The sequence below is a fragment of the Canis lupus genome, chromosome 11 (assembly GCF_011100685.1).
Source record: "Canis lupus familiaris isolate Mischka breed German Shepherd chromosome 11, alternate assembly UU_Cfam_GSD_1.0, whole genome shotgun sequence".
Classification (NCBI taxonomy): Eukaryota; Metazoa; Chordata; class Mammalia; order Carnivora; family Canidae; genus Canis; species Canis lupus.
In genome coordinates this window covers 12195992-12219126 of record NC_049232.1, presented here as the reverse complement: position 1 = coordinate 12219126, position 23135 = coordinate 12195992, and the positions used below count along the sequence as shown (strand labels likewise).

Sequence of the window (23135 nt, the reverse complement as noted above, 5' to 3'; positions counted from 1 at the left end):
ACAGGGTGTAAGGGCACAGTGCCAGAGGAAAGGAACAGGTGACCTCTTGAGATTCCGGGGTGGGAAGGGGGGTCAAAAGTCTTAGAAGAGGCCACAGTGGCCTATCAGCTGGAGGGGGCATATCCAAGTGAAATGGATGGGGGAAGGCCGCTTGACCCTGTTCACTGGGCCTGGGGGGAAGGGGTGCTGGTAGGAGGGGTCAGGTATGGGGTAGGGGTTGTGTAGTGTTGTTAAAATAGGGGTTCTAGCATGGCTTGCTGGGAGATTTCAGGCCTCTCCGACCCTGTCAAATGCAGATATAGCACAGACCACACATTCAAGATAATGCATATCAAGGCCTGAGCACGAAGGTTGGCATTTAAGTATCATTTTTGAATACCAGTTATCATGTGAAATAGAAATGCCTAGAGTGCCAGGATATTTTGATTTTCTCTGAATAATGGGGACCATACAGATTTTTAAGCAATAAGGGTCTCCTATCCAAGTACTAAGCAGGCTGGACCCTGCTTAGCTTTTGGAGATCAAGATGAGGTCAGGTGCATTCAGGGTGGTGTGGCCCTGGATTAAGCAGCAGAGAGTGCTGATCAGAAGTGCTTGGAAGCTCTTGTTCCAAGAAGTGCTTGTTCTTTCAGCTGACAATTCCTTCAACTGGTTGAATGTAGCAGTCCAGCATGTAAGCAAGAGATACAGGAATATAATAAAGCTTGTTCAGAAATGTCAAATTGACAGAATGCTAAAATACTCATATAGGGTCCATTCATTCAAAACACACATTTGCACATGGTTCTGTGTATGTGGTTCTAGGGGTACAGAGGTGAATGAAATAGGCATAATCTCTGTCCTAATGAGGGAACCAGACAGTAAAGCAAGTATACAGATGAATAAGAAATTACAAAATGAAAGGTTCTTTGAAGGGAACACATAGCATATTAGAGTAGAGAGCAGCTGAGAAGCCTCATCGTGGAGGTGACATTTAGGCTACAACCAGGGGAAGGAGAAGTTGCCAACTATGTGAAAATCTGAGGGAAAATACAAGAGATGAGATAATTTTGTGGAGATCTGTGGAGAAGGAAGCATATTTTCAAATGCCTAAAGCAGGAAGAATCTGGTAGGTTCTATAGGTCTTACATCTAGAGGAGAGTGAACCAGGGTGAAAGCTATCTAAGGTGATATTGGGGAAGGCTGCCAGGGGCCAAACCGATTTGGGGGTTGCCTGGTCACAACAAATAATTTTAACAGAAATAGGGTGTCCTGGGGGGATTTCACAGAGAAGTGAAATGATCCACTTCACATTTTAAAATATACGTTCAGTCCACTCTGTGGGAAACAGGATGGGCAAGGGTTGGTGGTGAAGAAATGGGTGAGACGAGTTCATACTGTTAACCTAAATGACACATAAAAGTGGCTTGGCCTAGGTAGTGGCTGAGGAGATGGAAAGAAGGGGATAGATGGGCATATATTTTGAACACAGATGACTCAGGATCTGGTGACAGGCTGGTGTGGAATGTGAGGAAGAGGAAGGATTCTGGCCACAGTTACTGAGCGGGTGTATCTGTAAACTGAATCCCCAGTACTGAGGGAGCATCTGAGGAGGAAGTTGGGGAATGGCATTCGAAGGTTCCTCTTTAGATTCCATGAGACATCCAACATAAGACATACCGTTGGCAAGTAAGGGCATGGCTAGAAGCCCAGGCAAGCATGTTAAGTGACTTTTGAAGCCATTATAGTGGATGAGCCCCCAACCCAGAGAGACTTGGAGACTGAGAGGACAGAGGGTCCTACTGAATACAGAACCCACTTGTATATTTAAAGTTCAAGTAGAGAAGGAGGACTCGCAAAGAGATAAGGAGATTTCAGAGTGTTGGGAGAAAAAGAAGGAGAGAAGTGGTATCACAAAGCCAAGAAAGGAGAATGTTTCCAGAAAGGAGAAGCCAATAGTCTCAAATAATTTGTAGGGGCCAACAAAGAGGCGTGTATCCATGTAAACAGACGTGACAATGTGGAAGTTATGGCCTTCCCTAGGGAGGTAGAGGTCATATTGGAGATACTTCAAGTGAAGGACCAAAAGAGGGCTGGAGATGGGGGTTTCCTTAACTCTTTAAAGCAAGTTGGTTGTATTTGGAAGGGGGTGAGAAAAAGTGGGGAGAGAAAGGAACAGAGAACCAGAGTGGGAGCCACGAAAGGGGGGTACTGCTTATTTGCCTTTTTTTTTTTTTTTTTTTTTGAGAGAGAGAGAGAGAGAGAGGATGCCTGCAGGGGTAGGAGAAAAAGAACGATAAACAAGATCCTTGCCCAGTGTGGAGCCCTACGTGGGGTTCGATCTTACAATCCTGAGATCATGACCTGAGCTGAAATCAAGAGTCTGATCCTTAACTAAGTCATCCAGGCACCCCCTGTTTGTTTGCTTTTTAAGACAGGAGGTGATCAGAAAAGTGTTTGTATGATGAGGGAAATGACCCTATAGAGAGAAAGATACTGATAGTTCAGATAAAAGAGGAGGCTGAAGGATTAAGGTGTCACACCAAATGAAGAGAAGCAAATGATGAGCTGGCCCATACCTCAGTTATGGTACAGAACCCAAAGAAGGGAGGGTTTCTTTTGCCTCTTCACGCATTCACTTGCCCACCCATATCTCAGATATACACATGGCTTCAGTGCCAGGCACTGGGGATTCCCTAATAAACAAGAGAAAATGCATTTAGTCTTCTAGAGAAAACTGACATTAAACTAGCATCATATTGTTAATAATTTTTTGAAACACAGATATTTAAAAAGGAGGAAACTATAGGGAGCTAGGAAATCATAGAGTAAGTTGGGAGAGCAGTGCTAATATAATCTAGGCTCAAATTGTCCCAAAAGGGAGCCACTAGACACCTGTGGCTACTAAGCAGTTAAAATGTGGCCAGTGGTCCATGCTGAAATAACATTTTGATTTATTGGGTTAAATTAAAGATATTAAATTAATCTCATCTGTTTATAGTTTTAAAATGTGGTTATTGGAACAAATTTAAATTATGTAAGTGGCCTGCATTATATTTCTGTTGGAACATGGTGGTCTAGGAGTCGGGTAACGGGGCCCTGGAGAGGTGACCCCGGAGGCGGAAGCAGGAAATGTAACATGAAAAACACACACGCTGGAAGAACTGAAGAAGGTTCTGTGATGTGCAGACAGAGTGGGGGGAGAAGGGCATGCGAGGAAGCTTGCTGGATCAGGATATGATGACTCAGGACCCGAAGGCCACAGCAGGGAGTTTCCCATTGTGTCTGGAAAACCACCTCAAGGATCTACTGCTCAGTTTTGAGCATGGAGTGACACTCATCATGGACCCTGGATTAGCATCCATTACCAAGGCATCCTAACTCATTGCTCCTCAAACTTGAATATGCACACATCACTTGGAAAGCTTGTTAAAAAATGCAGATTCTGATCAGGGGGTCTGAGAGCCTGCCTCTCCAACAAGTTCCCATGTGGATGGTGATTGCACCCTAGAAGGATCTGGACTTTTGTAGATGCCTCTTTACTCTCTCCAAGGATCCTTCAACAATGAGATTCTAGAGTTGTTTCTATGACTTGAATTTCTTTTGTGACTTTTATTTGTTTAAGGGAGGAATTAGGGCAACGGAGGTAGCCGGGACAGGGAAACCATTCTCTCTTATGACAGGAATGAACTTTGGAGGCCACGCAAGGTACAAGGGCATTTGGCTTCTGTATCACTTTTTTCCTCATCCCTTGGTTTCATGTCTTTCCCTCCGCCCCCCCCCCCCAAATGATGCTTATCCCTGCTTCCAAAGTTTCATCCTTTCTTCCTGCAGACACTCCTGAAGTTACTTCTACCAAGATCTCTGTTTCAATTTTGAGGGTGCGAGACATGTTTCTCAGAGCCCATTAAAAATGAACTAAATCAGGGGAGAGGAGACTGGGTCTCCTCCCCCTAAGGTTCCTCTCCCTTTGATATTGTCTCATTTCTTTCCTATTTCCACAATACTTATAAAGTTTTAGAAAACCAGGGAGCTGTGGTGCTTGTAGATCCAGCTAAGCCAAGACATGTTCAAATGAAGAGATGAAGAGCCAAGGGTGTGATGTATTTAAGTTCTGCTCCTTCTAGCACCTTTATTACTCGCAACACGACCAGAGTATTCCTTTTAACTATACTATCACCTCCTCTGCTCCTATCTTGCCTCACACTAACTTATGCCCTGTCTCTCAGAAACAGAAGCTACATGTTAATGGATTAAAGGCCAGAGATGGTCTCTCCCTCCGGACAGAGGGGACAGGTCTACCTTCACAGGTTAAGTCCTGGGCTTTATTTGACACAATAGCTACACGCATGCTATAGCCGCAGAAAAGAGCAGCAAACTTTCCCTGCATGATGATTATAACTCTAACAAAAACTAGGCCTCGAGGAAAGAAATGCTAAAAAGAAATATAGTCACATTTTGTTTTGACAACAGGATTAGCTGTAGTTTTTACTTTTCATTTTTTATAATGGATGGTTATCACCTTGGGAAGCATAATTTTGTTAAAGAGAAATAAAAATAAGTGTTTCACTTGATAGCATTCTCATCTAGATGCTTTGCTTGTATGTACATTTTCACTGTGGTGAGATAAACTGAGGGTTTTGTCAGAGGTGTTGGATTCTTTGCTGTGCTGGGTTGAAGTGTTTGTGTTTTTTTAAGCGAGATCTTTGAAATGCGTTGCCCTGTTCTTTGGAGTCCATTTTGGTCATGTGAGATGGAGTCATCAGCAGGCTTTACAATTTAAACCACCCCATCGACCTTCGCTTGCAAGCTTTTAGCATTAAACCTTAATAAAATGGAGAATAGGGGGTTTACATATTTAGCATCATCTGCTATGTTACAGAAGGGTCAAGGGGATAAATTTCATGTCTATTTACTATTTTTGGTGTTGGCTGAATGCCTTAAAAATCTTAGAAAACCACATATTTTCAGAGGTTCAGAGTTTGTCACAAAATCTGCACTCAGAGGGGCTGAAAATATAGCAAATCTGCAAGGCTTTTAAGTCTACAACCAAAATGCCTTTTTTTTTTTTTTTTTTTACCAGATAGGTATCAGATATGAAGTTTAAAAAGAATGGCTCTCCTTTACTCACTATCAGGCAAATTATAGTCCAGGTTATGTAGGTATGAAAATTCTTTCAGAATCTCTTCTCAACCCATCCCGGGGCCATTTATTACTGTCATATAACTGAGTTTTCAATCCTCATTGTGTCTTGCTCTTGGACCCAGAACTGCATTAACATTTATCTGCCTTCTTCCATGAGAAAATGATCCAATGAGCTTAGCAGATACATGTTTCGAGAGAATCACAAGACACTTAAAGCACCATGAATTGAAACAAACATGTATTTGAATGTTCAATTAATAAAAGAAAACTCAAAGTCAATGAAACTGAGTATGTCTGATTTGAATACCATATGTCGACATATTTTAGTCCTTGTTGGAGAAAACTGGAGGGCAGAGTTAACACCCACTGCCTTGTGCCATCCCCTTCTACTCGAGAACAGTGGGGATTAAGCAGAGAAAATGTGCAAATGTTTCGCAAATAACTTCCTTTTAGAAGGACAAGTTTTTCACACATGACTTCCTTGCTGCTAATCCTTGCTTCACCCTAGTAGCCACATGTGACTCCTCAGACGATAATTACTCAGTTGACTCAACTTCATAGGGCTCTGGAGTCAGCACAGCTGGTTTTAGATTTGCCAGCTCCAGAACTTTGGGCAAACTATCCTCTAGGAGTCTTGGTTTCCTCATCAAGAAATTGGGTATAATAATGGTCCTCCCTCAGAGAATTATTCTGAGGACAAATAAGCTGTTTATGGAGGACTTGGAATACTGAACACCTAGGAATCTCAAGAGCAGCTCCGAAGAGAGGCCAAGTCTGTTCTCAAAGGTCCTATTTCTAGCTCTTCACCTCCCTCTTACCTTCTTGTGGTATCTGTAATATTTTCACATGTTTTTTTCGAAACTTTTTTTACAGAAATTTGAAGCTCAGTCATTGTGCACTGTGATTCACAGAGGATAGTTGAAAATATTATTCCTGTCAAATATTATTCCTTTCAGAAATCTGAAAGTGCAGATTTCGATAGGAGTCAAAGCCTTCAGCTAAAGGAAAGCACCTCTAGGGCATGCTTGTGTGCATTGCACAACTAGTGGAAGGTAGTGGGAGGCTGCCCCAGGAATCTGAGGACACTGCCATTTGCCTTTCTCAGACCCTACCATGGGGGTGACCCCGGGTCTAGGGAGAAAGAGGGGTGAACTCCGAGCCATAAGTCTCACAGAGGGGCTTCCAAAGCCACCAACAGGCTCCTCTGACATTCCTGCTCCTCTCAGAACACTTGAGAAACAGGCAGAGAGGACAAGTATGAGTGTTGTCTCTGGAGCAACCTTGGGAAGGCAGGACAGGTAGGTGGGGAGTCCTGGATGCTGACATGAGGGGCTGGCAGGCTCTCCTCAGACCACACGGGGAGCCACCTTGGGTTCAGTTCTGAGAGCTCCATGTTAAGAAGGATGCTGGTCATTTGTAGTCATCCACGAGAGAGCAAGGATGAGCAGGATAGACTTAAAACCATGGAGGGAAATGTCAACCTGGAGAAGATGAGACAAAGGTCATCTTTAAATACTTAGTGGCACCTTGTCCAGGACAGGTTGCCCATCACTATGGATCCAAAGGAAGAACCAGGGATGAGGGATGATAATTTGAAGAACACTGATTTCAACTGAATGAAAAAATGAGTCATTACGGTGGGTAGCCTCCTGACACTGCGAACTCTCTGTCACTGGAGCTGTGAAGTGCAGGCAGGATAATAAGGATCCCCTCTGAAGATCTGATGGACTTTAAGTAAGTGTTTTTTTTTTTCCTTTTAAAAAACTTATTTATAATAATTATTTCCATTTGTAAGTAAACTTATAAGTGTTAAAAAATAAAACCAGCACAAAGAGCGCCTGTATATATCTTATCCTTTATTCATCAACACTTTACCCATTTGCTGTAATATTTGTACTCCCACATGCTCTCTCGCGCTCTCTGACTAGATGATTTTTGGGTCCCTCTTCTGTTGTGAGTTAATGATTTTGCACCCCGAGGCTCCAAGTAGTAAGATTTTAGACAAATTGAAATCTTGCGGGCAGTGCTTTTCACAGCATTTAGCATAAAACCCATGCCCGCATACATGACTGACAGGGCCATACAGACTCTGACCCTGACCTTCTCCCAGACATTACGTTCATTTTGATCACCCGATTGCAGATTGGTTGTTCTTTTTCTTCCTCATGCAGGCTAAGCTCATTCCTGGCTCAGGGCCTTTGTACTTGCTACTTTCTCTGCCTTCAAAGATCTTTACTGGTTGTCACTGGCTGGGTCCTTCTAACATTTCCAGACACCTACAAGTGCCCTCCTCCAAATCCTCGAAGTTACTCTATCATATTGCTTTGAGTCACTTCTTATCACTGTGTGAAATGATCTGGTTTATTTATTTGTTTGTTTGCCTTTTTTTGGTCACCGCCTAGAGCATAAACATCTTGAGAACGGGTGCCTTATCTACGTCTTATTTGTTACCTCGTCCTGAGTGCCTATGATGGGGAATATTCAGTTATCTGCTGGAGGAATAAATAAAAGAACAAATGGGCCTGAGAACATCTGATCAAGGGCTTGTTAATTCAAGGATGGATGGTTACATGTGACAACCTACACAAAATGGAAATTGCTTAATAAACTTGAGAAAGACAAAGAGCCTTTATCTGGTAGATTATATTCTAACTGACAGGAGGTTGAGCGGAAAGTTTTTCCAGAGGGTGCCCCATCCAAAAGAAGGTGTGGACTCTTCTCAGAGGCCAGTGTGCTTTCTGCTGCCATCTGTTTGAAAAGATTACCATAAAAATGAAAATCTGCAAGCCCTCCTGGTGCAAGCTCCTTCTAGGTGGCTGACACAGGAAGACGAAAAGGGGGCAAAGGGTATTTCTACAGCTGGGTGCCCTTGGAATTAGTTGGTAATGGCTCAATTCTCTCAGAAACTAGCTGTGAAAAATCTTCACTATGTTGAGATTTCTTTCAAAGGAGCTCACAGATCATCTCCAGTGATGCTATGGAGAGATGGATTTTTCTACGTGTTCTTTTTTTTTTAGGATTACTCTTGCTCTATTAGTTTGATAGTCTTCAAACAAGGTGTACATGTGATTCCACTGGAGGTACACACGTGATTCCATTAAGAGGCCCTAGTCTTGCCCACATGCACCCATTTCCTGTCAGGTCTAATTATTGCCAATGACCTTGAGCACTGGGTCTTAGCTCTGGGTGAAGTTTAAAGGCTTCTAAACTTGAAACTGGCCTCCTCCTCAACCAGAGAAGAGATGTCCAACATCACCTATTGTGCAAGTGGTGAGGAGTCACGACCTGGAGAAAACGGGATGAACCAGCCTCAGGAAAAATTATTTTTAACAGCTTTCATTAATTCACTTACCTTGGTTAGCAAGAACTGCTACTGAACTGAGAAGAGAAATTAACTACTTCATCAATGAGGGAAAATGCTGATTTTTTTTTAAGTTTTAAAAGGATAATATCCTAAAATTAAATGAATGCTGTTCAATCAAGCTGTCTGAAGAGAAGTATATGTATATGTAGTGGACAAGAGAACCCACTCCAGACAGAGGCAGACTTGCTGTGGGGGGGATCCCAGCTCTGCAACTTAATTGCTGTGTGACTCTAGTCAAGATATTTAACTTCTCTGCTGTCTCAGTTTCCCTACCTATAATATAAACATCATAAGTACCCAGCTCATGGGGATTTTAAGATTAAGTTAATGTGAGTAAAGGGATTATAATAGGACCTCACACACTGAGCACTGAACACGTGATTGCTAGGATTTCTTCTCTTTACTCCCCAGCTCTAATTAAAGAAGAAAATCCTGTATATCTACAAAGTAACTTCAGACATGTCACCTAATTTTGATCCTAACAGTTGGCAAGAAGCAAAAACTTCTTGCTTTTTTAAAAGATTATTTATTTATTTATTCATGAGAGACACAGAGGGAGAGGCAGAGACCTAAGCAGAGGGAGAAGCAGGCTCCATTCAGGGAGCCGGATGCGGGACTCCATCCCAGGACCCTGGGATCATGACCTGAGCCAAGACAGATGCTCAACCACTCAGCCATCCAGGTGCCCCCCTTCCCCACCTTTTTTTAAAGATTTTTTTTCTTCTTTATTTTGTAGCTGATCAGTCTCAGGCTCTAGGCTTATAGCTGATAAATAACTGAACCCTAACATGAACCCAAGTCATGGCCCTGGTGCACCAGTCAGCAATCCAGCCTGGAACCTGAGGATGCCTTGTAAGGAGGCATATCCCTAAAGCCTTGTGGCCAAAGCCTCTATTAAATCTGACAGAAACCTGACTGTGTTTGAAATTAAAAAAAAAACAAAAACAAAAAAAAACCTCCCAAAACTAAAGGTAAGTGAGAACTTTTATGGGAACTTAGAACTATCCTCTGTGTTTCTGACCCAAACATTGAAACATTACTTTTACTCAAAACAACAACAACAAAACAGAGATAAATAAACCTTGAAAGACTGTTTGCTCCATCTCATCTGAGCAAAATGTCAAAGTAAATGAGATTTCCAGGAGACAAGTAAATTAGTTTTGTGCAAGTCCTTTCAGTGAGAAAGCTACTAGAATACTCTAGTAGCTGTCCAGGTAAGGGCCATCTATTTATTCTGAAACATGATACATACAATCTCAGGATTATCTTGGGCCTTCCATAGCCTATGGTTCTCAGGATTCAAGCTATTATCAGAGGAGCTCCAGCTTTGGCACAATTAATGGTGATGCCTTACAGCAATTACTTCGAAAAACAATGAACATCCTTTCATAGTTCAATGCCACGGTATCGTCCCCATCGACATCCTTTTTAATTTTCATTTTCGCCCATCACAGAGAGAAAAGGAGGGAGGCTTAATTTGATTTACAGAGGGAAAAACAACCCTGAATGTCCTTTTTTTTTTTCCTAGGGGTGGGGGCGTGTGCAAGGAGAAAGGTCAACCAGCTGGTTTTCATCTATATGCCATAATTCTCTGTTTAGTTTACACTATTAAACTCCAAAGCTTCGCTTTAATCTTAACTGTTACAGTATGCCTTCTTGCAGATCCTATCATGTCGCATCCCTGATAGGGTTTCAGACTCTGGCGAAGCACCATCCCAAGCTGGTCCTTGCCATATGGGTAGTGAATGCATCCAACATTTTTTCATTGGCGCCTGCATCATTATGTTTTGTCACCAATGGTTTCTCGGGTTTTTAGTAAATTGCTGCGTCTACTGTGGTTTGGAGCTGTTGAAATGACGGGCTACATTTATTTGTATACAGCCGAGTCCTTACTAGAGCCTCCCTGTCCCGTTAGCCTTTGGAGGATGACCTAACATCTGTTTGCAGAGGGTATGTGTGTGTGTGTGTGTGTGTGTGTGTGTGTGTGTGTGTAGGGGCATGAAGGGAGAAGCCTCACAAGGCAGGAGGCAGGAACAGGCAGGGTGAGGGGAAACAGCTTCCTGGAGCCCTCCAGGCTCTGAGAGTCAGGAGCAGGAGAGGGAGGAGGTGAGAGACTCACCTGATCTGTCTTCACTTTGTGAATCACATCTTCGGCACAGTTCAGGGATGGTCTTCAGTGATGTGACTGAGTACTGGATGGGCAGCCAGAGCAGAAAGGGAAGAAAGCAAGAGTTTAAAACAAGAGTATGACATTCATTCAAATTGGCCAGAAAAAGCACAACATGGGAAGTGATACTTGAGTACAACATGCGTGTATCCAGAAAGTCCGTCTGATTTTATCCCAGATGGGCTGCTTGGTGACTCAGGGGCATCCCAAGCTCTGCCTAGAAGCATCTAAGCAGATATGCATTAAGAGGGGCTATATGGTCCTGCTTTTCACATGGAAGGTGGGAGCCGAGCAGGCATTCTATCTCCTGTTACTTTTGCTACTTGTCTGTAGAAGATGGAAGAATTTTGTGGCCTCAGGGATTTCCAGAAGGTGTCTATAATCTTTGCATTTTGAGTCCAGGTGTTAAGAGCCAAGGGTAAAGGCCTTAGCTTCCTGCAGCACCCAGGGCTGCCAGGAGCCTTACCTGTGGCCATGCTGGCTGGACCTTACCAACATCTCTCACGTTGCCACTTGTCAGAGATTTTACTCTGTGGCATCTGTGAGCTCCATGGGAAATACCGGGGGTGGAGGGGGGAACGTTATAAAAAGCAAGAGGAGCGTGGTTCTGTGTCTGAAAGCTCAACTGTTTCATGTACAGAGTAGTCTGAACTGAAATCACCTCCCAGCACCAACCCAGTAGCGACTCAGGGGCCAGCTCCCAGGATAACAAATTACAACACGAGGGGGGCATAAAACCAGAAGAGTGAAAACAAATGTGAAATCAATAGGTATGATGTATGGGGACTATGTTTGATGCCACTCAATCTTCCTTTTAGAAAAGGATGTTTTAGAACAAAAATAGATGGGATGAACTATTTCTTTAATCAAACAGACCATCTTTGATCATACATTAATTCATAAAATATAGCTCCCTAAAATTATTTTGCTCTGTACCATTAGGAACAAGGTTCTTATGGAAATGAAAATATACTATGAATGACCTCACTGCTGCAAAATTTGGGAGGATTGAGAAGAAACCTTTAATCTGAAAGAAAAATGATCATGGGAAACTCATTAGGATTATTCTAGCATTACAAGTGAGGAATGTGTAATTGGCGAACATTTGTCAATAGGAAGGTACTTTAGTTAGCTTGATGTTGATAGATGAAGTGAAGTGTCTACATCGAGACCACCCCCCCCCCCCCCAGTGCTTTTCACATGATGTCAGGACAGCAAGACAGAGGGAGGGGCAATTGTAGCTACTGTCAGTTTGCCAATTGCATGTCACAAACAAATTAAATTTCCAGTTCTTCCAAGTGAAAAATGAAATCTCAAATGACTAATTAGAGAAATTACTCTTACCTGTCTGATGCAATAACATCCTGTTTATGGTGGCCATTCCTTAGAGGCCACAGGTGCTTTAGTCAATCCCCTCACATACTCAGAAGGAGGGAGGACTGGCTCTTAAACCAAAACTGAACTTTAAGCATTCTTCCCCTTTAACAGTACGTTCTTTGGGGGATGGGGGTAACACAGGTACAGAAGGCATTTTTCTTGTTACCAATAAGGTACCTTATGTTCTTCGCCAAGTACAAGGTCTCTAAGGAATCTGGTAGCTTCTTGAGACCAGCTGGTACAGGTTAAATAATTACACAGTTTATAATTCAATTAAAATTGGGGCTTTTGTTTCAGCTGCCATGTGCCCAAGAAAAGCACCCTTTGGCAGTCTCACCCCCTCTCCTGTTTTATCTCCAAGACAAAATTTTAGAAATGGGGAATTTAAGATGGATTGTGTTTAAATATAGTTAATGATAAATTCAATAAGGTTGCTCACTTGGCTTAATGATATACATTTGATTGAACTGGGTGTGCTGCTTTCTGTATTTTCAGCCGCATGCATTCTAACTGCTACCTCTCACCCCAAAGTCAGGCATGTCAGGATCTCTGAATTATTAGCTATATCTTCAGCTCTTCCTATGTGATCTCAAAGGTCTGAAGAGTGCAGCAATTCTTAATGTAATAGGGTTTAAATTTGCCTGGTTGGGGTGGGTACTGAGCTACAGGCAGAGGACTAGCCTCGCTGAGGCCCACCCACTGCCTCAGCCTACATCCCACGCCGCAGCTTTGCGTGTCCACCTCTGGCATACAGAAAGTCACATCTGTGAAGGCATACATCTTAAGCCTTTGGGAATAATGACCTTGAAGAAAAAGTCATATGCTGCTCCTGGTAATGAAAATCGCAAGTACAGCAATCTCAGAAAAGGATGATGTGTTGGCCAGAAAATCAGTTTTGGATAACTGTAAGGGTATATGGAATGGCCAGTTCAGCAAAGACTCCAACCTACACTGTGAACAAATCCACCATCCTTTATAAAGACACAAGGAAAACATTAGTTTGTGTATTTGTTTCAGTAAGCACCAATACTGCTCTTTGGATAGAAGATAGAGCTTAAGAGAATGTTGTACAGTTAGGTCATGATGGGAAGAGGAGCAGAGGAAACACACAACTTGCAACACTAATATGCAAAAGCATTTTCATAGGTGCACATTCTTGAATAAGCAAATGACCCAGGAAGTCTCCCTTGCACGAGCTCATTGTACTACCATCGGGGAGCTGAAAGGGAGGGCTTCCCAGGCCCTCATCTGAGTGCAAAGGACAGATGGCCTTTTATAAGGAGCTGTCTGATTGCCAACCCACCTCATTCCCCGGACAATGGCCAACTCCCTGGGCAACAACCACTGTCATTCTGGCCCTATCAGAACCAAAGCCCAATGTATTTCCCTGTCTCTTGCCCCTACTCCCTGCCTTTGTATTCTGTTCCCCTGATACCTATTATTATCCTTGATGATATTATCCTTGATGATAAGAGAGAGGGGGCTTGCAGATGGCTGAAAAGCACTACATTTCCTAGCTCTCTGTTGCTTAATTTATTTTTTTTTTCTTTTTTTAAAGAAAACCTTGCAGAGGTTATTCCCATAGAACTAGGCTTTGTGAACTGAACTTCATTTCCATTCCTCTATCATGTCCTAGGAAAAGCCACGGGTTGACCAGCTGTCTCTGTTTCTTCAATATCTGGGTGCATTAGAAGTTTACTGCCACCTTCTGTACCTCTCTACTCTAGGGTCCTCTTTGCCTGCAAAGCCTTCCTCTGGCCAGGGAAAAGCCAGCATTCTGCAAGGCCAGCTTGCACTCTGCTTTCTGCATGAAACCTTGGCTAACTGCTTTAGCCCTAAAAGACTCTTCCTTGCCCTTGGTAAAATACTGCCTTGCTTTATGGGCTGTTGTTTCCTAAGTGTTATATTGGCTCCCAAAAGTGCCAGAGAGAAAGGACGGTGACTTGGACTTGCATGTGAGCATGGCACACAGGGTCTTATTAACTACTTGACTGAAATATCAAGACAAGCACATGTCTGATTAATCCCTGGGCATATTATAGATGTTCAAAGTAGCTTTTTCATATTTAGGTATTTCCTCCATGCTTCCATACTTGCACTAGAATTAATTAGCTTTCTAAAATGCAAATTTGACTAAGCTGCTTCTCTGTTTCATATCCTTCAGGGGCTCTGCATGGGCTACAGGGCAAAGCCTTAGCATGGCATGTGAAACCCTCCATGAGCTCAGGCTTCTGTCTTAGCACCGTCCACTTCTCTTGTGATTATGGCAAAGTGAAATTTCTTATGGATCTCTGATCTATTGTTCTACCTGTCTATACCTTTATGCATGATATTCTATCTACTTGGAATGCCATTCCACCAATTTCACTAGGCAAACCCTTTTTAATTCTTCAAGCTTTGTCTGGGAGTCACTTTTACAAAATTTTCTCCCACCCTCCCAGATGGAAGTAATTCCAGCTTTCAAAGTGTGGTGTCTGGACCAATGGCATCAACCCTATCTAGGAACTTATTAGAAATTCACATTCTTGAGCCCCATCCTAGGAACTCTGACGGCAGAGCCCAGCAATCTTTATTTTCACAAGTGAACCTGATGATTCTGATGCATGCTAACATTCAAGAACAATGGCTTTATATGTATATTTTAGGTACACATCCATTACAGATTCTATCACATGATATTTCACCTATATATTCCCATCATTGCTTTCTCTGCTTCCTGAGGATATGGACAATATTTTATTTACCAAAGATACTGGGCACTTACTGAACTGAATAAAATGAATTCCCCTATGTAACCACAATTTTAGTGGCAATAATAAAAAGAATAATAGTAGCAGTTAATATTTATATGGCACTCACCTTCCTAGAAAGACCCATTATTACCAGCCTAGGGATGCAATCGTAGTATAGTTACAAGAAAAATAATTCTAATAGATTAATAGGATGGGTAGTGGCTGATGTCTCAGCCTTCTGCATGAAGGACAATGGATTTGGAACCAGAAGACCTAGTTTTAAGCTCCAGTTCTGATATTTATTAACTGGGGCTCTGGACAAATAAATCATTTCATATCTCTGGGGTTCACTTTCTTAACATGTAGAACACAGGTAATCATGTGAGATAATGCCAAAGCCAAGTCAAGTCAGTTTGCAAGCACTAAAATGATGCTGAATGTTTTTATCTTTTTCTCCAACCTGTTTTCCATGTGTGTATATGGCCCTTCTTCCCTCACCATCTTCATTCCCCTCCTGATTTTAAGCTCAGCAGATCAAGATATGGCAACTAAAGAGACCCGAAGAGGGAGATGAGCTGGGATTAGAAAGGAGGAGAGCCCAGCTTGTCCCAGTAAGTTATTTGGCCTCTCTTTGGTCTTTCCTCCTCCAAAAGAGTCCACAGCCAAGGGCTGACACTGAAGCTTAGCTTCGCAAACTAGAGAGTCAAGATGACGCAAGACGATCCTACACATCCCAGCCTGCGCCAGTCACTTTTGTCATTCTGCCATGCAAAATAGCTTGAACATGCATGGGATTCATAATAACCATGCATTATTTCTACACTGAGCCATGAGGATCTCTGACCACCCTAGATATTGTTCAGGACTAAAAGGCTTTGGCCCTTACTCCACAAAGCTGGAGCCAGTTGGGTGAACAAGCAGACATGACTCAAATGGTAATGAGCCACAGAGAATAAAAGAATGAAAATCCCCAGCACCTTTTGAAGTTAGAGACTTTAAACAACTAAGGTCTCATTACGTTTCCAAAAGAAACAATTAAGCCAGTCATCCAAACAACCATCCTGAAATTCACGATTCCTCACAAAGCTTTCCAAAATTTAGGCAGGCATCTCAATAGGCACACAACGAAACAGCAACCATGTGTAGACACAAAGCTGGCGGTGAAAGCAGACACACCCTGAAGTGCGATTTTCAGAGGCGTAGTATTTTTCTGCACTTTAGGCCTTCTTTCTGGTGGCCTGCCTTTCCAGTTCAGGAAGGCATGTCCTGACTTCACGCTCTCCCCACAGATGATGGCAACCATGTGGCACTAACAGTCCACCCCTTCCCCACTAACCCTCCACTTGTGCTCAGGCCTCTTCCTCTCCCATGTCTTCAGAGCTCGGGCTTTGCCATCATCCCTCTTCTCTCCTTCTCAGCCACCGTCTTTGGCTCTTTCCCCTAATCCTATAAAAACAAAAAAGTACCCCTGCCACCTCAAGACACACTGCCTCCCCAGTTGACCACAGGCTTTCTTGCTCTTGTGTTCACTGCCATCTTTTCTAAAAGAATTGCTGTGGTTATTTTCTCCCCTTCCTTGTCTCTTACATTTACCCCTCTAGCCACCGTGACATGGCTTCCACTCTACCACCCCAAAGGCCCCACTCTTATTATGGCCACCAATGGGTCTTCACTGGAAAATCTATCCCTCTCTTTATAATGGCCTATTTCCCACAATTGGCCACTTGCTTCCTTAAATTCTTTAGATCCCTCTCTCCCTTCAAAGCTCCCTTAATATTCCTCCTCTATTTCTGAAAACTGTTTTCCAGTCTCTTTTGTAGAAGCCTCTTTTTCTCCATACCATGTGGAACAAACTTCTGCACAGTTCTGTGTCCTTGGAATATTCTTTCCACATTTCCATATTTCACAGTGACCATACTGATGTCCACAGTTTTAGCCTCCATTTCTACACAATGCAGGTACTGGTGAGCTACATTTTCATATAATTCATCCCAGACTGCTTTCTTTCTCTTTCTTTCTTTCTTTCTTTCTTTCTTTTTCTTTCTTTCTTTCTTTCTTTCTTTCTTTCTTTCTTTCTTTCGTTTTTTCAGACTGCTTTAAATACATTTCTTTCTACATTTAGGCTTTGTCAGAGAAGAATAGAAATAATCCTATTTTCAAATGCATTTTTGTTCTGGTTCCTTGTTTTTATTCCATCAAGAGAGGTTTTTTTTTTAATTAATAATCAAATTCTTTTATGCTGAGATTTTTTTACAGTTGGTATTTCGGAAGACTCAGTAGCTATTTTGACCATTTTCAGAGTATACCACATATAGCATTATAGTTCTAACATGCAGTCAGGCAAAAGATGAAGGTCCACACTGGCAAAGGTGGTGAGATAGCATAATACTGAATGATCCCCTTCTGCTAGGAGAAGTGATCATGGATGAGAAGAGAGCTGGATGAACAGAGCCAACCAGAGGTGACCAAAGGGCCCAGCAGAAGTCATTTCAACAGAAGTTACCCACATGGTTTATAGAGCCAAACTGCCCACATTATATCCTAGCTTCACCATTTTCCCACTAATTAATAGTAATTACTTAGCCTCTATCAGTTTCTTCATCTGTAAAACAGGATAATAATGCTACTTCTATCAGAGCATGGCTGTGAAGATTATGAGCTATCATGTAAAACACAAGTAATTGTGTCTGATGCATAGTAAGTGTTCAATAAATGCTATTACTATTATTTACATTAAAAAGTACAAAAAATGAGCATTTAGAAGCTAAGGCAAAGCAATGGCAACTACTGAGGCAAACATTAAAAATTACAAAAGAAAGATTAAAAGAAATCTAACTGGAAGCAGGACATAGGGCTGGCTATAATCCTCGTTATGATTCAGTGATGGTCTAGTTTTAATTGTGAGCCAATAATCAATCATCAGAGGAATATAAAGACTGTCAAGAATGGAGCTTGAAATTGTAATTAAATCTGACCTTCTATTAAGTTAACCTGACATTTCATAATAGGCTCAATTGTTATGATAGGGTCCTGTAAACTCTGAGAACATAGATCAAGCCTGTGTCATTCATCCACACCTAGAACTGCTCCTGGCACACTGTAAACGTTTAATGCACGTTGTTGAGTGGATCAGCATAAAATTTAGCCATACATAAGAGGTAAATAGTCTGTGTAAATTAACTGTACTGTGAATCTAATACATGCTCTCACTAGCAGGAAAGATAAGATCTTTGAGGGCTATCTGCAGAGTAAGGGAAGAGCAAAAAAAAAAAAAATCTGGCAATTGCTCATTCTTGGAAATCACTCTATAAGGCTGCTTTCCACCTTCTCAGGAAGAGGTATCAGGTCCAAGATGTGGAGTCTGGGGGCCCAGGTTCCGGTCTTGGGCTCTTATACTACCTATGGGACATGAGCATGTAATTCATCTTGTCTGGATTAGATTATTCTTAATTCCTTTGCTGGCAGGTGTTAGGATACAAGAGAACACAGATGACATGTGATAGCAGAACAAGGCAGGAGGCTTTTGGTAATAGAGGCTGCAAAAGGGAGGAGTGAAAGGTAATCTAGACTTGAACACAGGACATTTGCAAAAAGAACATGTGGACCCCTAATAAAACTAGATTGTACCAAGAAGCCCTAAGAAAAGTTTTAGTGTGGATAAGAGCAAGTGAGTGCCAAGAAGGGCAGGGCTGAGGGACAGGATGGTAAAAAGGGGGCCAAGGCCGCGTGAGAGCATCTTGGTCACCTTCTAGGAAGCACAGAAGCAATCATGATAGGATCTAACTCAGGTAGACTTCTTGCTAGAGAAGAGAGACAAGCCAGGTTCTTTCTACCTTGATTAACTTCACATTCTTTCTCGCTCTGAAAGTCGGGGCAAAAGCTGTATTCTTGACCCACTCAACTCTCTGCCTAAGTCTACTTGATAAGCTCCCCATGCCCTTTCTTGGGGCCTCCTGCTGCTACGAAATTACTTTGTGGAAATGGAATGAAATATTGGGAAGCATTAGTATTTTACATTGAGTAAAATGTGGTGCACACAAACCAGAGGGTGGCAGGTATTTTAGTGCAAGGATGGAAAAATGTGAAAACCCACTGAAAGGAGAGTTGTTTGCCATAGGAGTTACTTTCCCAGACACCTGGGTGGCTCAATGGTTGAGCATCTGTCTTCAGCTCAAGGCATGATCCTAGGGTCCTGGGATCGAGTCCCACTTCAGGCTCCACACAGGGAGCCTGCTTCTCCCTCTGCCTATGTCTCTGCCTCTCTCTGCGTCTCTCATGAATAAATAAATAAAATCTTTAAAAAAAAGAAGTTATTTTCCTATCAGACAATGATTCAGTCTCTTTAGGGAGATGAATCCACATAATTCTGTGCTATTACTCCGGGTTGGCTTAAAGGGGATGGTGAAGAGCAAGGACACTTGTTTGTCTTGATCTCATGTGACTTGCGCGCACACACACACACACACACACACACAAAATAGGCTGTCACAAAATGTGATCTTTCACCAAAGTTGGAGTCCTGGTGGTGAGGAAAAGTGGCAAAAAAAAATTCCTGAATAGAGGAAGAGAGTATATCCTTACTTGTGTGTGTATTTACATGTGTATGTGCGTATGCACATATAAGTATGTGTAGAGCTATGTGTGTATTATATAAATATGTGTGTATGTATTTATATACATACATATATAAAATTTCATATTTTCTCCATAAGATTCAGGGCAACAGGTAGTTCATTATTACCATTTACAGATGGGAAAGCCCAAGTGCAATAAAATTAAGAGAACTGTCTGTGTTTTCTTTAGCTTGTTTTATATTTTATTTATAACATATACCAATGCCATTATTTTTGAACAGCAATTTGCAATCACATTGGTACCAAATGTGGAAACCTGATGGCATCTTGTGGACTGGTCCAGAGTCCCTACTCCAAGTCGCTCAGAAAGGGGAAGGAAAAGTGGTCATACAGTTTTGTATTTTTTGTTTCTAGGATTTTATTTATTTATTTATTTATGAGAGACAGAGAGAAAGGCAGAGACACAGGAAGAGGGAGAAGCAGGCATCCAGGGGGGAGCCCGATGTGGGACTTGATCCCAGGACTCCCGGGATCATGCTCTGAGCCAAAGGCAGACGCTCAACCACTGAGTCACCCGGGTGTCCCTGGCCTTTCTTAATAAAACATATACACCATGACTACAAAGAACCCTGTGGTAAAATAATATTCAGGCGCATTTTTCTTTCTCTAAGAGAGCGGTCTAGCTTCCATAGGAGTTAAGAAAGAAATCTGCAAACCCATTTGCAGAGACAGGAAAGCCCTGCTTTGCACTGTGGCGTTTCTATGTGTCGTCATCTCCCTCCCAGACCTGCCGGGATTGTGCAATGTTCTCTCTGTTGAGATGGCAGGGTTACAAGAACGTGTAGTTTAAACCCCACCGTTTGTGAAGGATGAATGTTATTTTGGAGTCTGGGAAGCTTCAAAATAATTTGATTGCCTTCTGGGTTTTGTCTCATTAGGTAAAGGCAAAAAAGTTTTAGTTGCTATTTTGAACCAACATACAGCTTGTGCTTTAATTAAAACAAGAACCAGGCTCATGACCAGAGGGGAAAAAGATGAGACAGAGACAACAGATGATGTCAGAGGGCCACAGCTAGAGAGGAAGAAGAGCAGTTGTGAGCTTGGGCATCTTTTTGGTAAACATCTTTTTTCAAATGTATTGTGCATTTTCCTCCCCACTCCTGCCACCACTCAACCAGGGAAGAGACGTCAGGGCTGTCAGAGATGGAGATTATGGAATCCTGAAAGTAATGGCATGTTTATGGGGGACTGACTACATTCTTTTTATGCCAGTGAATGAGCAAATTGAACACACCTACTTTTACAAACGTCAGCTTCTAAATAGCCTCCATTTGGCTTTTTTAAAAAAGATTTTATTTATTTATTCATGAGAGAACAGAGAGAGAGGCAGAGACACAGGCAGAGGGAGAAGCAGGCTCCTCGCAGGGAGGCTCGATGTGGGACTCGATCCTGGGACCGGGATCACACCCCGAGCCGAAGGCAGATGCTCAACCGCTGAGCCACCCAGACGTCCCTCCATTTGGCTCTTAAAGCAGTTGTAACATTTATTGCTGCTAGTTTACCTAAACAGGCAGAGAACAATCATTTCAATATTAAAGAGGTCATCACTGCTTTCTCCAAAAAGTTAGTATCTAAGAATACAGTCCTGGCACATTTAAAGGACTGAGCCTGGATCCAACAGAGCTATTATAAAATAATCTGCTATGTTATAGAGGTTGCCATATTAGAGCTTTTTAAAATTTCATGTGGTTAAAAAAAAAAAAAACGCAACAGGATTGCTTACCCTCAGTACTACCGGCATTGTAGGTCAGGTATTTGTTACAGGGGATTTTCCTGTGCATTTTAGATTGTTCAGAAGCATCCCTGGTGTCTACCCACTAGATGCCAGTGGGACCCCTCCCCAACCATGACAACCAAAAATGTTCCTGGGCATTGCCAAATGATCCCCTGGGGAGTGGGTAAAATCTTCAACCCTGAAGACCACTGCAGTAGACTATATTCATCCAGGGAGGCAGTCAAGTACTGCACCCAGAGCAGGTGTTCCAGAGACAGAGTGCTTCCAGTGAGCTGGGTGGCCCTGGACAAGATGGGCAACACTTCCATGCTTTGGTATGCTCACCTGTAAAATGAAGATCATGATACATTTCTACCTCCCAGGACTGTTGCATGGATTCAACAAGATCCTGCCTCTCCTCAAGGGAGCGATCAGTAAGTGCGCACCCATTACTGTTTCAACCATTCCATGGCTGCCATTTCTTTCCTTCTGATTTAATTGTGAAGGCAGGTTAAAGATCCAAACAATAGAAACCTATTGAAAGTGGATGGGGGAAAGGCTTGAGGGCAGCTACGCAATTACAAATGGACTATCTTTATTTATGTTTCCGAAGTGGTCAAGTTGTGGAAGCTGGACTCTTACATAATTCTGTATCCCTGACTTGCTAAACGGTGCCAGCTATTGCTTAACATGCTTTATTATCTTTCAAGCGGAGATCCCTAATTCATCAAAATTATAGGCTGCCGCCAGATGATTCTTCTGTAAATACAAATGCTCTATTGTATTTTAAAAGAAAAAAAAGTCCTGACGTGATGCCTGGTTCTCTCCCTTGAGTTCTTTCTTCACCGTTGGTCATGTAAATATTATTGTTATTATTCACTGAAATAATAACACAAGCTACTTTACAAGCAACTTACTGTATGCCAAGCAAAGTGCTCCATGTATATTATTGGGTCACTCAATCCTCAAAACAGCCTTAAATGTTAGGTGGGTATCTTGGGAGAGGCGAAGTTATCATGCACAGTCAGCAAAGGCCAGAGCAAAGGAGGGAGCTGACTGCTGCCTCCCAAAGCCTATGCTCCTAAAAATTTTTCATTATCAAAGCTAAGAGAGCTACTCTGAACTCCTAATCATAATGCATGTTTCCTCTTCTTATAATGAGGATCAATAAGGACTGTCTGGAAGCTAAAACAAGGAGAGGCTAGATTTACATTCCCCTGGTACCCAAAAACTCATCCAGGGTCAGATAAAGCAGGTCATTCATCAGACTCACCCTAGTAATCCAGTGCTTACAGATAATGCAAATTTTACTTCAAAATGAATACCAAAGTAGAGAAATTACTCCATTGCCAGAGGTGTGTGAAAAGAAGCTTAGCTTTTTGAGACCATTTCTAGTGGTGACCCAAAGCTCCATGCCCTGAGAGAGTGATGGAAAGTAGCTTCCAGACCATGGAGGTGCTGGGAAGAAAAGTTATACGGCTCGTTCAGAAACATTAACCTTCCCATCATTCCAATCCAGCTGAGGGCTGAGAAACCAACCTGGCTGCCAGTTGGCCCCTGTGGCAGAATTAACTGTGTGGCCCAGGGTAAATCACAATCAGCTCTAGCCAGGCTTTGTACAGAGAGGACCCCTCAGAGCCACGGTGGGGTAAGCTGGAGGCAGCAGGAAGTTGGTGGCTATTGTGGGAATGAAGCAGCTCACCAGCCCATAGCTTTACAGGATTAAGCAGGGCCTCAGAGAGCAGGTGGTCCAGTCCTTATCAACACAGGACTCTCTCAGCATTTCCCAAAAGCATCCAACCTGTGCACTGATACCTAAAATGACTGGAAGGATTCCTCTTATTGTTCATCAGTTAATAATTTGGCCTTCCGTGTCCTTGTGAACTCCAGAGAACGCTGGCTGTGGCAAAGCCAATCACATAAAGGGAATTATCACTGATAGGGTTAATCACGGGCTATCCACAGGCACTTTATATGTTTACTCAATGAATAATTTTGACAACAAGGAAACCTATTAGGAAGG

The 23135-nt window shown here is 42.4% G+C and overlaps 1 protein-coding gene across 16 annotated transcripts in view; it reads right to left on the bottom strand.

Moving 5' to 3' along the window:
* SNCAIP (synuclein alpha interacting protein) overlaps positions 1–23135 on the bottom strand; it is a 151190-nt gene that overhangs the window by 52392 nt on the left and 75663 nt on the right. For all 16 annotated transcript variants that reach the window (XM_038551957.1, XM_038551955.1, XM_038551948.1 and 13 more), the window contains one exon: positions 10608–10680. In XM_038551957.1, coding sequence (XP_038407885.1) covers positions 10608–10680 — 73 coding nt within the window. The remainder of the gene's footprint in view (positions 1–10607; positions 10681–23135) is intronic.